Source organism: Condylostylus longicornis, unplaced genomic scaffold, assembly GCF_029603195.1.
Source record: "Condylostylus longicornis isolate FDR11 unplaced genomic scaffold, ASM2960319v2 ptg000110l, whole genome shotgun sequence".
Taxonomy (NCBI): Eukaryota; Metazoa; Arthropoda; class Insecta; order Diptera; family Dolichopodidae; genus Condylostylus; species Condylostylus longicornis.
Genome location: NW_026578078.1, coordinates 617,571 through 634,772, shown reverse-complemented (window position 1 = coordinate 634,772; position 17,202 = coordinate 617,571). Strand labels below are relative to the sequence as shown.

Below are 17,202 nucleotides of genomic sequence, written 5' to 3'. Positions count from 1 at the left end.
GTTACCTACAAAAAAAAATACTTTTGATGAGGTCAAAGTGGAAAAAGTTTTTGGTCTGCACCTAAGACACTGGTTTGTAATTTTAAATAAAATAGTGACCTTTTTCAAATAATGCAGCTCCAAAATCGAAAATTGATTCAAAAAAATAAAATTAAAAAAAAAATTTTTGTGTATTACCAAAAATATAAATGTAAAGGACAAGCAAGAAGTACCAAATTTCTACTGTAAATTTGCTGGCAAGCCTAGTAATGTGGGGCTTAATTTTATGTTGTCGTAACAGTGATTTAATGAAATTATAAACTAATCGTTTATCATAAATAATATCAACGGCTCATTCCCAGATTACTAACATTTATGTTTTCGTACCAACCATACCTACTGTCGCGTGTTTTATCACAAACAACTAATAATTCTTTCAAATTTTTATAAACGATTTTAAATAAGCTTAACTTAAAATATTTTTAAAAACTTTTATAGGTGGCCTTATTTGTTTGAGCACATTATATTAAAAATTCTTAAAAGACTCTTCTCGGAAAATTTATATGTATTATAACTAGATTGCGAAATATTATTAAAATTATATAAAAGTTTTCAAGCCTATTTTTATTCCAGTTCTTATTCTATATTAAATAACAAAAAACTTCGTGTGTAGCGAAAATAAAAATATAAAATATAAAGGAAACAAATAAGTATATTTTCAAGGAATTCTCACCACAAGCATTCAGTATTTTTCTTTTGTATTTCATTTTCTAGTTATCTAGCTTAAAGTTATATTCTACTCTGAAAATTCTATAACATACCTGAAGAATATCCTATACAAAATAATTTTTGAAATTCAAATAAAACATGTTCCATTCCCAGAAAAGATCCCGGAAATTAAAAATAATAAAATAAGAAAAATAATCCAAGTATATTTTGTTATCTTCTCACTGTCCTCTCAATCTATTGAGGTTATTTTAAAAGGAAAATATAATTTTTTTTTGTATTATAAAGGACTCATACATATACAAGATATTTACATGTTTTATTTTAAAGAATTATTTTGTTATGCATTTCTCCCATTAAATTCATTTGAATCGTTTATTATTCTTAATAATATAATAATAGACTCCTCATTTTTAATGGAAACCACATACATATAATATAGTTATTATATTATAAAATATTTTATTTTCAGATATTGTGTATAGAGTCAACACAATAGGATTTTTCGTTATATAAAAATATTCTAGACAATTTTTTTATTGTGGGATAAAATACACACGAAACGAATTCTTGTATAAGAGACACATTTTGTATACTTAGAAAAATCCTAGGATACCATAGCATTTCTTTTATTTTGTTATTTTGGTTTCTTGTTTGTTGAAAAAATTGTAAAAACTTCTAATTCTCAATTTTTTTTAATTCTTTTAAACTTTTTATGCTATTTTTGTTGTTTGGTTTAAACAAATAAAGAAAATATTTGAAAAGTTTTTGTCTTCTCTTAAAAAATATAGAAGAATTTTTCGGTTTTATTTCTATATTAAATTTACCTTTCTCACAATAAGGTCCTTCATATTCTAAATTTCGACATTCACATAAAGGACCGGAATCAGTTGATATGCAAATACCACCATGTTGACACGGATCGTGTCTTTCACAAGCATCTGTCATGTTACCACGTAAGCCCTGAAAATATAAAAAAAAAATAAAATTAAAAATTTTATTTTCAATTATAGGCGTAGGTGTAAATATAATATTTAATATTGTAAATGTATTAACGTATTTATGTACATATGTATGTATGTATATAGAAAATAAAAAATGTTTGAATTTAAATATTAAAATTACATGAAAGAATTGCATTTTTTAAGAAATGAAAAGAAAGTGAAGAAAAACAGGATTTAATTAAATTAAATTCAAGTCATAATTAATCCACTGATTTGTTGCACCAGTCAATGTTTTGAAAGTTTTTCACTCCATCTTATACAAATTCTTTTCTCTTTGAGAATTACAAATAAATTAGTATATTTATTGTTGCCAATACATTGTAATATGACAAACAACAATAATTATTTAGCATAATTAATTTTGTTTTTATTAAAGGGCTATTTAAAGATACACAGATTGGAAAATTTAACATTATGTAATTTTCTTAATTTAAGGCATTTTAAGGTTACACTCATACATATATTTATTGATTTATTTTAAAGAAGGGAGAAAAAACGTCCTGTAAAATCTCAAGTTTATGCTGTTTATCTATAACAAAACTTATCTGATATTGTTGTAATAAAATAAAAATTTCTAGCTTTATCAATTAAATAAAATAAAATAAACAGGATTTCTCTTTATGTAAATTTAAATAAGTAGGTATTTACATGATTAAAATTTTTCTAATCATCACAATTTAAAACATGTAAAATTTGCATCAGTTGGATGGAAGATGTGTGGATCTATATAATGTCAAAACTATTCAGAAAATAAAGAATACAAAATACAGACACAGTTTCCAAAGAATGTTCTAATTTTTTATATAAAATTCTATTGTTCTTAATTCTAATATCACTTGAATTTCAAAATATAAAACAGTTCCTTAACCTATATACATACAAACATAGTATGCGTTATTTTCACTTATTATTCAAGTCCTACTTTATTTTTTATCCTTTTTTAATTCATTATGCACATTAAATGTAAAAATTTAATTGCACTTTGTAATATTAAATTTGTATGACAAATCATAGAGCAAAAGAAAAAAAAAACAAAATGTCAAAACAAAAAACAATGTAAGAGAAAAGGAATAGTAAATTTTCCTGTTATCGTCTTGTGTAATTATCAGACTGTAAAATGATATTATGAGCAGACAAACAATGCATGATGGCTTCTTTTCTCGTCATAAATTTTGTTAATTTTTTCTTCTTTTATATGAAAGTCAAAAAGAGATTTAAAAATAATAATGTATGAACGAAAATTGTTTAAACCTATAAGGATGCGCAGCTTGTTCTTTTTAAATATTAAGCAAGGTAATTTCACAATAGAAGGCACTAAATGAAAAAATATTTCCGGAATTTTCCAAAGACTTATTAATTAATTTAAATTTTACACTTGTACAAGTTTAATTACCTGCTGTATTTGTATGATCATTGTTTTGCTCATTTCTATTTCAATTTTGAAAATTATACAAATTAAGGCATATTTAAGGATATTAGAATTAATTTCTTTACAATTTTAAATGAAATCAAAGTTAAAATTCTGAATGAAATCATATTCCCATATCCTAAATAAAAATCTTCTGTTTGCATAATAATTTTTATTCGTACATGCTTAACATACGACTTAAGTAAAATAATATAGTTTAAACTAAAAACATAATCTTTGATTGTATTAAAAAACAGTTTATTAGTACTCTTAAAATATTGTTAATTTCTTTAATGTTTATTTTATATTTAATATTCACGTATGATTATTGTATCTATTCGTATTTTAGTAAAGGTTATTAAAACAATTAAAGAAAATAACCACGACTTTTTTAGTGCTCCTATTCAAAGTTATAAAATTTTTATGCGCTACAATAAAGATTTGATCAAACAAAAGCATAATAAAAAAAAACAAAAAAAAAAATTAAAAACTATGAAATATGTTAAAAAAATAAAATAATATTAAAATATTCATGAAAACTCACAAGTCATAAAAGTTTATGTGTTATTAACCTAATTCGTAACATAACAATTTTCTTCAATAATAAATCACGTGTATAATATTTTACGATACGTACACCTCATTTCCCTTTAAATTCCCTGCTCTTTATTAAAAAATGAAGCAGAATATGTTAAACAAAAAAAAAAGAAAATCATGAAAATTCGGTTTAGTCTTTTGGTTTTCCTCTCTTTTTGTATTATTTTCTCCCTCTATATGTGATGATAACAGAACGATATAGAGGAAAAGAAAAAGAAAATGTAGGAAAAGAAAAAGGATTTATGTCAAAATATTTTCTATTTCGCTTAATGTCTAGACAGCAAAAAAATACAAAGTTTTGTTTTTCTCCCTTGAAATTTTTTTTTTTTTATAATTTTATTCCTTCTACTCTCTACTCTACTGTACTATTACTTCTTTTTTCCTCTTTCTCTATTTTGTATCGGCATTATTTCTCATTGTTGTTGCTTTCTTTTTTTTTCTCTTTATTTTACACGAATTCATTATCACTTTTCATCTCTTTTAATTATCCAATTTTGTTGAAAACTTTAACATTCAAATTGTTTGGTTGGTGTGTGCGTTCGTACCCTTTCCCTGATTTAATTCGACATGTCATTTTTGTTAAGAAATATTATGTAGATAGTTACTGCAAACCTTTAATAATTAAAATGGTATAGTAATTAAGTTAATATAGATTTTACTTTATTATCAGTAAATTCTTTTTGAATTTATATAGTGACCTAAAAGAAACGAATGTCTCTATATATTTCACACACAAATGTATGCATATATATGTATTAGAATGTGCTCTTTTAAGCTCAAATTTTATGTCTTATTTTCCTTTTTCTATTGAATTTTCTATTGAAATAGACGAATTAGATATTAAATATGAGTATAGTAGTTTCAACTTGTAAATTGAGATCCGATTGACATTTCCGATTAATTCAATAAAAATTAATTCAGCAACATGTACGACATGCTCATTTATTTCAATACAACATGCTTATAGTACTTTAGCAATGTATAGTATTACTGAATTTTTAAAATCCGGGATATTATTTTAGGAAATGTCAAAGCATTTATTAATAGTTTTTTCGAAAAAATATTCTGTGGTAAAATAATTTTTCAACATTCGATTTTAAAAAAGCTATTAGTATATTAATAAGTTAGGGAATTAATAATCAGTTCAAAATGCAACAAAAGTTTATAATAATTAAGGAATAATTCATTTTAGAAATAAAAATGAAATCAATCGTAAGATTTTCATATTCAAATATAAAGAGGTACACAATTAAGTACATATATGTACACAATAAACATAGATAATATAACATTAATAACAATTTTAATTCATTTTATCTATATACTTTAAATTCTATAGATATTATTATTTTATAAAATAGGATTAAAATACAAACCAATATGATGGTTAACCAAGGGTTAGCCATCATATTTATTAGTTTGTTTATTTAAATAAAAATTACTAAAACCCATTTCAAATTAATTTGTTACATACCGACATAAAATTTCCCCTTTTTGAATATGATTATTATTTCTTAGGAAATGTTAGGATACACCTTTCAAATTAATCGCATAAATTCGATTAAATTATTGATAAAATTTGAGCAAAAACAAAATTTTTGTATAAAAGTTTTCTTAATATGGGTAACTCACATTTTTATATACATAATGGTGTTAATTCATTGTTATATTTAAACAATATTAATATTAACTCATGTATGTAAATTAAGGATTACAGTATTGTGGGTAGGTACACATAAATATTCAGAGAATTTCCGTAATTAATAAAACTTATAATATCCAGGTGTTATAATAAAAAATTTATCAAGGATTTTAGATTTCCTTTCAATTTTTGTTATGCTATTAAAAGCTGCTATTGTTTGTAATCAAGTCAGATCATCTTAGCATTTAACAATAAGATTTTGTTAGTTTTGTATAATACAAAAAAATATAATGCTAGGCAAAAAATACTAAAAAATGGAACGTTATGATATTTTGAGAAAATTCTATTTCGATGATTTGAAATGAGTTAGTAGTTGTTAAAATTTCTTTTCAAATACAGTTTCAGTCAGATCACTAAAATTTCATTATGGTTAGGGTAATTTTACTTCATTAAATTTATTTTGCAATAGTAATTATTATAAGAAATTTACTAGTTACCATAATTTTCAAGTGAAATTATATTATCCTGACTTTAGAATGGGAAAAATATTGTGTGTACCGAAAATACTTTAATCACTAAAATACTTTAATTTAGTTGATGTTAAAATTAAATACTTGATTTGCTATTACTATGAGGTTTTCTGTTAGTTTGTTCCAAAACAAACATCTCATAAATTTGCTCATAAATTCGAATGGCAAACGTATGTCTTAAGTGGTATATATAGAAAAGTTCATTGGTTTTTACTCAACTCAAATACGTTCAATGCATTTTTAAAGCTTTCATAAAGTTTTTGCGCAAATAATCTACTATAGTTTTGAAATATAATCCTTAATCGAATAACAGTTTAATATTTATATGTATAGATTTTGTAATTATTAACCACAATTCTTACTTCACATTTCATATAATATATCTACATTACAATATTATATGTGTGCGACATGCATGATAAATTGATAGCAAGCCTTAAGGAAATTTTTTTTATACTTACACACAATATTATATTTATGATCATCTATAACTACACGGGTACGTTTTACATAATACATTCATGTGTAGATAAATTTAATCCTTAAGAAAATCATTCTTCATTCTTTAAAAATTTTTATTATATAGCCTATGAAATTTATACCATGTTATAATATGTGGAAAGAAAAACGATTTCCATTATTCCATAAAATTTTTTCACCCCAAAAATTTGCTTGTTTTTTCTTTACATCTTTTTTTAATAAAAAATATCTTTAATTTTGCGGTTTATTTAACAACATTCTGAACGGCAAAATGAAAAAGAAACAATAGGAAGAACAAAAACAAAAAAAAAAACAATAAAAAATTACATGAAAAATTTAATTTTAAAAACCCAATTTTTTTTCTTCCTTAATTCTTGTAGAAACTTCGTCACGCAGAGTTTATTTAAATGGAAAATCGTTTATAAATTCTCATGTATAGGGAGATATAAGGGAACGTGTGCTTACCGAATTATAAAACGCTGTTCTTCATATAATATGAAAGTTAAAAAAAAATTAATTACTTTTAATATAATGTTATCGCATATCTTAAAATATTTTTTGCATAAAATTAATAATTTAATAATTTTCTTCTCTTTATTATATGAGATCGTGTTAAAAAAATTAATTTTTACTCAATATAATTGAAAATATTTCTGAATCAATAAATATTTGAAGAATGTCAATCGAAAAATAAACAAGCAAAGCTCTCATTGTTGTATACCAACTATTCGAACCTGTTAAACCACTCTATAGAAACTGAATGGATATGTCTGAACTATAATTGGACACACAACTGCCAAGTTTCATGATCTAACTCTATTATTTTCCCTAAATCATTAAAATTTGCTTATAGAGTTGTATGGCAGCTACCCGAATCTGTTAGGTCATTCTAACAAAATTTCAGAAATATATATGACCAACAATTGGACAAATGACTGCCAAGTTTCACGAATCTAGCTTTATTATTTCTCCGAATATTTAAAATTAGCTTTTGGAGTTGTATGGCAGCTATTCGAACCTGTCAAGTTATATCACCAAAACTTCAGAGATATATGTGACTTATAATTAGACATACGACTGCCAAGTTTCATGAGTCTAAATTTATTATTTTTCCAAATATTTGAAATTAGCTTGTTGTATGGCAGCTACCCGAACCAGTAGAGTCAGTTCATCAAAACTTTCAGAACATTTGTAAAGTGTAATTGGACACATCTTTGCAAAATTTGATATTATCTTAATTAGTTTTTGAATTTGATATTATCTTAATTAGTTTTCCGTTATCCGAATTACAATAACAGCCATCGTTTGCGCAAAAGAAACAACTTGCGAAACTTGAATATTCGTTTATTCGTTTTTGAATTATCGTGCGATCGGACGGACGGACATGTCTAAATCAACGCAGAATTTTACGCTGAGCAAGAATATATATACATGTCCAAATATATATATGTACATGGAGATGACTCCTTCAAATACAAACTCCATACCAAAGTGAATATACCCTTCACAAAGTGCAGGGTATAAAAAGACATAAAAATAGACAGCGACAGTACGGCATCATAAGCGACAAATACTTAATTCGGAGTTTTTGTAATCCGTAAATTTATTTCAAGTTCAAATTTTTCAATTCAAATAATTTAAATTTTCATTTTTTTGCTAAAATTTAATTAACTTTTAAAATTTACATCATTTGGTACTGAAAATTTCGGATAATGTGTAAAGAGCACCTCATCTTTCTATTATTTTATAACTTTTAAACGAAATGCCCAAAATAGTTACGTACAATTTTTATTGCAGAGCTTAATGTATATCTCACCAGAAATTCCGATAAAAAAAAATAAATATTATTTGTTATGAAGGCGATGCCACAGTTAATATTGTTCTGAATTATAGGAGTACACAAATTTTTGTTTTCTTACTTGATTCTAAATGATAGTACTTTAGTGTATCCTGCACAAATTATTTATAGATGAAAAAATATTTTCATGCAAGAATTTATTATACGAATAGTACATAGAAGATTGGAACATTATGCAAAAATAACTTTGTTTTATACACAAATATGATTATAAATCACTTCATTAAATATTATTTTAAGGATGTTAAAGGATGTGATACAACAACAACAGCGAAAATTATTTTTTTCATTTTATGTTTTTTCTGTTAAGATAAATTATGACTAAGTACCGATTTCATTGTTTTTTACCGACCGCATTGCATACCATTAGGGAGGCTATGCTATGGTACCAAATTTCAGATGTCGATAGTAAGGAAGAGTAAATAAATTACTATTAGAGAAATCTGGGCTTGTGTGTGCACGCGTCTCAAATTCGGCAGAACCGATTTTGATTATGTTTTATATATATGACCTTTTTATAGCTGTGTCATTTATTTATCATTTTTTGGGATATATCAGGCCTCAGAACCGGATCCCTTTGCGGGCCGATTTTAGTTTTTAGCTCATAGAAAGAGAAAAATTTACAAATTTCCTTCAAATTTAATAAAGAGAAAGGTAAATAGAAATTTAATACAAATCAGACCCTAGCCCGCAAACCGAGATTTTATATTTCTTATCAGATTTACGAAACTAATTAAAGGAATTTCTTGAAATTTAATATTTGAGTTTTGGTTGTTACCAAAGCCAACTAACAAATTTTTTGGGTAATTCGAGTAGTACAAAGCGAAACTCTATTAAGAGCCAAATTTAAATTTTTCGAGGTTGTGGTGACCATATCACTTTTTTTTTGTTTCATTGTGGTTGTTTGATGATATTTCCTTATAAAATTTAAAAACAAAAAAAAAAAATCAAGAGAATGAAACACGTTCAACTTTTCTTTCTGTTCTTTTTATTTTGTTAACTTGTCAAAGTGAGACCAGTTGTTCGTTATGGTATCCTCCAATCCTCCAACACCAGCAGTGATCTATTCATTTTATATTAAGTAACATTATAAAATAAAAGAAATAATTAGAAAAAAAAAATATTATGATATTATTAAGCAACTTTCATGTTTTTTTTATGTTTCAGATCTCTCTTCTACATTTTTTTTTTCTTATTCTCAAACTTATTAAAATTCTTGTCTTGCTATAAAATTTCATCTTATGACATAAAAATGAAAGACAAAAAAAAAGGAAATTTTTTTTATAGCTTCATATCCACAATACAAGTAGGTATACGTATACCAATTTCTAAGAATGAATTTTAAAAATTTTTGTAAAGAACAAGAAATTCATAACTGTATGCATCATACTTGTGTGAATGTATGTGTTGTCCTTTTTTCTTAAGAAATGTTTATATATGTATGTTATATGTACGTACATATATAAAAATAAAAACATTAAATGTCTAATTTAATTATAAAAATCCTTGTTTTTGTCCTGTCGACTTCATTATCTAATAAAAATAACAAAATTCTATATATGTATACCATAATAGCTAATATGTTCGTACATATACCATAAAAAAGGAAAAAGAAAAAATGAAATTACACAGAACCGAAAATGTAAGGCTAAATAAAAAATATGAAAAATAAAAAACAACAACAAAATCCAAAACATTTGTGACAGAATTAATGTGTCAAGGATAAGAAATGAAATGAGTTTTGATGTGTACCGCTATTATTTTTTAATTTTTTTTTTTATTTTTCATTTTCATAACATTATAAGTTTTATATCCGCTTAAATTTATTGTTTAATATAAAAAATATTATAAAAAAAATTTTATAATTACAAAGTTTTGTTTATTGCTAGTATTCGCAATAATTACAAAATTGTTTCATACTAAATCTAAACTGAATTTGTTGCTATAATTGAATTCTTCAATTGAGAATCAAAAGATTCAAAATGTTATCTTTCCTAACCTCTTTTTAAAGCAAGAAGCCAAAAGAACACAATTATCTCATCGAAAAATAAAAATACATTCCCGTTTAATATTAAAATCTAATATTAATATTTGTTTATTTTAACTGTTACTGCTCATTCTTAAGTTACAGAACAAAAAAATTTTTTTAAGTTTATCAACCCTAAATGTATGCAATTTGAAAGAGTGGTTTCTTTTACATTATCTTAAACAATTGAATTTTTTTTTGGTTTTCGTAGGAATTTCGCGAATCACTTTAATTTTGTACTGCACAAAAACAAATTTACTAAGATAAAAAGAACGCATTTCTAACTTAACATAACATTATCAAAAAAAAAAAAGGGTTTACCCATACTTATAAAGAATAATAATATTTCAGGACCACTATACAATATAATTTTGAATCTTAACAGGAAAACCAATTTGACTGGCATCTCTTATTCTCACCCTATTTTCAATTGGGTAAAAAATTAACCGAAGCAAAATGTAATAGAACAATTAGAATTACTAAAGACATAAACGAACATATTTGTGTTAATTTAATTCAATTTTTTCTGGTTTCTTTTCGAAATACACAGAAAAAAAAAACATGTCTTTCCGTAACTTTTCTTAATGAAATATTTCATTTACAAGAAAAATGTTTTTCTGTGTATAATTAAAGAAAGAAAATGATTGGGACTGAAACACCATGACATTTTTATGAATTTTGCTTTCTTGCTTTTTTTTTGTTAATGTTTTCTTAATAATACAATTGTTTTTTTTTTTTATTTTCTTTTTTATTTGGTTTTAATATTTTGTGTAAGGACACGACAGGACAACAATAAGATTTCTAAAGAAAAATCAGAGTGGAAAATAAAAACAAAGATTTTTCTAAATATCTAAAAAGCTGTAGTTTTTTTTTCAGATTTCTTAACATTCCTTAGGCTTTCTCTTGTTGCTATATATTTTTAGTTATTTAAAGGACTTTCTTGTTTTTGTTTCTTTTTTTCTTGTTTTTGTTTATAAATACTCTTAAATGTTGAGATTGTTAAATGTATATGTAAAAAAGAAAAATCTATTTATTTCATTGGGTGGTACTTTTATTCTTTTTTAATTTTTTTTTGTTTTTCCTTCTTTGTGGGTTTTCTCTGCTTTTTAACACTGTTATTGTTATTATAAGGATTTGCACAAAAAAACAAAAAAAAGAAAATAGAAAATCTTTTTCACAACATTTATTTTCTTAATTACATTATGAATTTTTTCTTTCTTCTCTTTGTCTTTGTCTTATTTATAGAATCTGCATCTTTATTTCAAATTTTTGCCTTTGTGCTTAAAAGTACTTATATGTACTATTATAATCAAAATCATTTGTTGTTATAATTTTACTTAATTAAATGCGTATCTATCATGACTGTGGTGATAAGTTCAATGACATTTTGCGTACATATAGATGAGATAAATGATGCATTATTTTCTTTTATCTTTATTTACGATGGTTTATATTATATAAAATAATATAAATATGGGGAAAAATTTATATTTAATAAAATATAAAAAAAGAATTATTTTTTTCAATCTATTTTAATCACTTTTAATGAAATTTAGATAAAGTGAAATTGATAAAATTTTATAAGAAAATCATAGTGAATGAGAAACATTTCATTCTATTTAGTTTCTGTACTGCAGTTTACGAAGAAAATTAGTATACCGCAAGAATTAGAAGTATACAATACTGTTATATACAATTTGTTATATAAATGTAAGTACACGTAAAATCCTGAATAAAGATATTTATATTAGTATTATGGTATTTAATTGAAAATATTTCTTAGAATCATTAAAAATAAATTTTTTTAAGAAAGAATGCTTTTGGAGTTTTATGAAAATCTTAATTTTTAGATGAGAATAAATTTATAAGATTATACAAAATGAAGGCATGTTATTTTAAGTTTAAGTATAGTTTTTCAAGTAAATTGTGTTATAATAAGTGAGGCAATGTCCATACACTTTATAAAGAAAAAACTTATATTAAGAATCTATAACTGAAATACTGTAAGTCAATTTTAAATGTAAACATTTAAAAATTTGATAAACTAAGACTAAACAAGTAAAAAGTTTTCACTTTTTTTACAAAATAATTAAATTTTTTTATTTATTTTCAATAAATTTTATATAACTAGTTATTAATGCCGTACATAAAATTGTAGTAAGAGCAAAAAACTGACAAAGCCCATTTAGGACAAAATTGCTATATTACCATGATATTGTTTGAGTTTTCGGTATTCACATAATATTTCAGTTTAGGCATAAATTCAGGAGAATTTTAAAATGTAAATTTAAAAAATTCAACATTTTAAATATTTAATATTAATTTTTGTATGAAAATATCAAAGGTATAGGAAGGGTAGGCGTTTGAATGCCTTAATTATACAAATGTATACCTACAATGAAATACTCATGTATTTGTCCATACATACATGCTATGTGTGACAGCAATATTTTACATTTGTATATAAAATGTATTATATAAAATGCAATAATCATTGCATGACAAAACTAATTTTTACCTAGCCAATTTAAAATTGATTTGTACACTTATACAAGCAGTTTTATGACAATTCTTTATAACAACATGAAATATTATTCATTTATTAAAATTATTGTTCATTGTAATAGAATTTTTGATTTATTTTTTATGCATATGAATTTGAAATTAATTAAATTTCCGTGTATTTCAATAAATTAATATAAACTGATCTAATGTTAGAAAAAATATCCTTCGCGTCCAAATTGTTTTGCTTTAAATTTTCTAATTTTGTTTGAGGATTTAAATTAAAACTCCCTTTTTTTAAAGTTCCTTTCACTAGGAATTATTTCCATGTCTTGCTTATTTTAATTAATTTAAAATTCTCAAATCTATTTAATTGTTTAAATAATATTTCTTCATATAATTCCGAATAGAATTGATTAAATTCAATAATAATTTATCGTGGAACGACATATACCGATTCAAATTAAATTTCTGAATATTAAATAATGTTATACTACGTAATTTAATGTATATTATTCATTAAATATACTAATGCTTATGAATTTATATAAGGTAATATAAATGCAAGATTAAAAAAAATAAAAAAAAAATTTAAACAAAACCACTTGGCCGCACAAGTACGGTAAAGTTTTAATAAATTTTTAATGCATTTTACCTAGAAAATTGCTTACGAGGTTTATAATTTTTCTTATAATCTAAAAATTTCATACATCGTCATAATTATAGGATTAATTTATAATATTATATTTTTGTATTAAATTACCAACCGGAACTAAATAACTTCCATAATTTATTCCTTTTAGCACATTTTGAACACAAAAAAAATTTAAAAGAATGTGCCTATTACCATTTCTTTGGATATCCATCTGTATGACTGTCTATAAAAGTGTAGTAAGCTCCAAAACAAACATAATTTTTAGAAAAATCTCTACAACATAATTTTTATAGTAAGGTTCCGCCACAGTACCTTCCTACGTTCTTTTAAAACTATAAGCAGTTGTAAAATTTAAAATGTAATCTCAAACTAATTCTTAAAATTTCAAATTTTAACAGCGTGTAGATATCGATTAATATTTTGTCCCCCCCTCCACTATCCAAAAATGTCGCTTTAATTGTCGTCTTATATAAAAAAAAAACCCTTTAGTTAAGACATAAAAAGAAAATTAATTAAGTTACAAATGTTATGTGCTAATAATGCAGTTCAATGTTTATGCGAGGATTAATTTTCAAAGTATAAAAATGCTTCTCCTATGAGAAGCTATGAATATATTATATCGTAGTATATTATATCGTAGTAACACATTTACTTTACGAGATTGTTTTCTTTACTTAAACCTAAACCTTGATAAATAAAAATAAGTTTTAGATCTAAATTATTAAAGGAAATTGTGCTATTTTATCCACCACGATTTTGGTCGATTGTATTTTATTTTTCATTTTATTTTCCACTCTTCTGTTTAACGAAATTTTCATAATTTTAACTTAACATTTCGTCGTTTTATAGTTTTTTTTTTACACTTTTAAAAACACATCCTGTAAAAGTGTCCAAATATATTTCATATATTTCCCAAATTGCAAAATAGTTGTTATATTACAACAGGATACTAGAATTATGAAAATTGCAGGTTATTGTTCCATAAAAAAAAGAAAAAAAAATGTTGCATTTTTATAGTAAGGACACGAAATCATTAATGTATTTTACAATAAAGAGAAAAAAAAAACAAAGAGCGAAAAAGAGAAAATTAAAAAGAAAAAAAAAAATTTATATGAAAGTTGCAATACAGCAGGAAAAATACTAAAAAAGGAACAAAAGAAAAAAACGTATTTTTTTTTTCGGAAAAATGCAGAATAGGCAGAAAATTTCAATTAAAATGGAATTAAATCGGATAATTTTACTTTTTTTCTACATTTTTTTTTGTGAAAATATCATAGACAATATACTTTTAGACTATTATTTTTTGGATATAAACACATCTATATTACGAGTATATATATAAATACGTATGTCGTACACAATACATTAATATAGCTGAGTAAAATTGAATGAATTTAATGCTTAAAATGGTTTATTTCAAAATTTTTAGTATGATATGAAAATTATAAAAGAACGAGAAAAAACTACAATTTCAATTAAAAAAAAAAACTAAATTTATAAATACATACATAGACTATATTATATTATATTATATAAATGTTCACTGTATATGCGAATATTTTTAGGTATATATACATGCATACATAATGTATAGATGCATAATTATATTGTTTTAAATTTCAATAGTACTCGTATCTAGCAAAAATCTGAAATTTTCGATTTTACTTTCTATAATGACCGCATACAATGACGGTATTTCAGGTATTTTATCATGAAATTTTAATTAATAGAAGTGCATTTGATAACAGTAAATTTAGTAAAAAATAGACAAAGTATTTGGAAATTATAAATAGATAATATCTAGGTCTATATATTAACTTTTATGTACATATTTTAATTTTGCATATATATACAACCATTTTTTTTATGTATTTTTATCTACATCATTGCAAATAAGTTACTCCCGATATTTATGGAAAATAGAACGAAAGTAAATTTTGAATTTTTTTGTATCTATATAAATTTATAATATTATTATTTTCAGAATTTCAATACATTTCAAGTAAATATCAAATTTAATACATTGTAAGTTTTATACAATGTAAGTAATAAAATCTAATGAGACACAATTTAATGAAGTTCATCAAGAAGTAGGAATTTGATGCAGTAGAAAAATTATGCGGTCGTACCGTATTCCATTTTATATGATATTGGTGGCTGTTAGTGTATCCATAATGGAAAATTTCAATTTCTGTTATTTTACGTTGTGATTAATATTGCTCTAAAGTTTGAGCTAATATTGTACTTTAAGCCGATATTATTAAAAAAACAAAAAATTTTTGAAAACAATGTGCAAAATTATTTGCACATTGTTTTCAAAAATTGTGTAAAAGAAACCGTAATTTCTTTGAACAATATCAAAAATGTTAACTACACAATTCTAGTGTTTTATACCATAATTTTTACTTTTTAATTAATTTATGTTAAATTCCTTAATCAACTGGAAAATTAATAATCATAAGAATGCAATAATTTCTTTAATTCAAAATTAATTAATAAAATTTTTAATTAAATCAAGTGATAAAAAAAATAATAATCTGAATAAATAATTTTAATTAGATTTCATTGAGGTTTAAATAGATTATTTAAATATCTTAATTCATTAATTAAATTATTTTAAAATAAACATTATATTTATAACAAGATTTGCGCCGCTTTTCTACATTGTTCATTATCTCAAATATAAAAACTGAATTTAATTTAAATTCGAATTTACAATGTTATAGATAATTACGAAAATGTTATACATTACAAGTTAATGGTAGTAAACAACCCCTAAAAAATACGAACTATATTAATGCTATTAGTATAATAGGCGTTATGTATGTATTTTTATATGGAGTCAAATCAAATATCCAATTTCTTTCTTACAAATTTTTCACATACGAAAAATAAAGTCATAATTGCTACTTTTTCAATTAATTTTATTATTATAATATCATCGATTTTATAGCAAACCGATGAATTAATCAATATTTTATCTATTAAACAAACGTACAACAAAAAATTAAATATATTGTGTACACATGTGGGTGTTGAATCATTCGATTTAGATCATTAATTTAGAGTGTTCATATATGCATAATGTTATGTAGATTCATTCAACCAATTAAAAAATTATATCAATCATGTTTACGTGCATGCGACTGTATTTATTTTATATATGACCAATTTCTTAATTCGAAAATTCAATTTCAAATGAAAACAAAGAAATGAAAAGTATAAAGTTTAATCTTATTTTCATGACAGACCTGATACGACCTCCATTTAGAAAAATATAAAAAAAAAAAAGAAAATGGAAAACAATCAAAAAAGTAAAAGCGAAAATTATTTGGTCTACACTGAACGAAAAACTTACGTAAAATCACCTAAGAATCGAGTATAACATACCTAAGAACTTAGGTCGAAATGAGCCAACTTATATCTTGTGTAATATAGCCAAGAAACTTAGGTAAAAAAAAAAATCCAAAATTTAACTAAGTTATATGTTATTCTTACTTAGTTTCTTCGTTGAAATTGAAAATAAAACTTTGTTATATCACCTAAGATAATTACCTAAGTCTTAGGCTGCAAAAAATTTACCTAAATTTTTTAACTTAAACTTAGGTGATATTTGCTTACGTCACAAAAATGATGACGTATGTACCGAAGTTCTTAGGTAATTGTTGCCTTAGCTTAAGGTAAAAATTAACTTAGTCTATGTCAATTTTGTCTAAAAACTTCGATAAAATTCAACTTTGAACTTTGATAATTCACCTAAGGAACAAAGGTAAATTATTAACCATTTTCTTTGGC

At 23.7% G+C, this 17,202-nt stretch overlaps 1 protein-coding gene across 12 annotated transcripts in view; it reads right to left on the bottom strand.

Annotated features, from left to right (window-relative positions):
• The window catches only part of LOC129614490 (neurexin-1), a 298,435-nt gene that overhangs the window by 100,109 nt on the left and 181,124 nt on the right, over positions 1-17,202 (bottom strand). For all 12 annotated transcript variants that reach the window (XM_055529111.1, XM_055529112.1, XM_055529107.1 and 9 more), the window contains one exon: positions 1,533-1,668. In XM_055529111.1, coding sequence (XP_055385086.1) covers positions 1,533-1,668 — 136 coding nt within the window. The remainder of the gene's footprint in view (positions 1-1,532; positions 1,669-17,202) is intronic.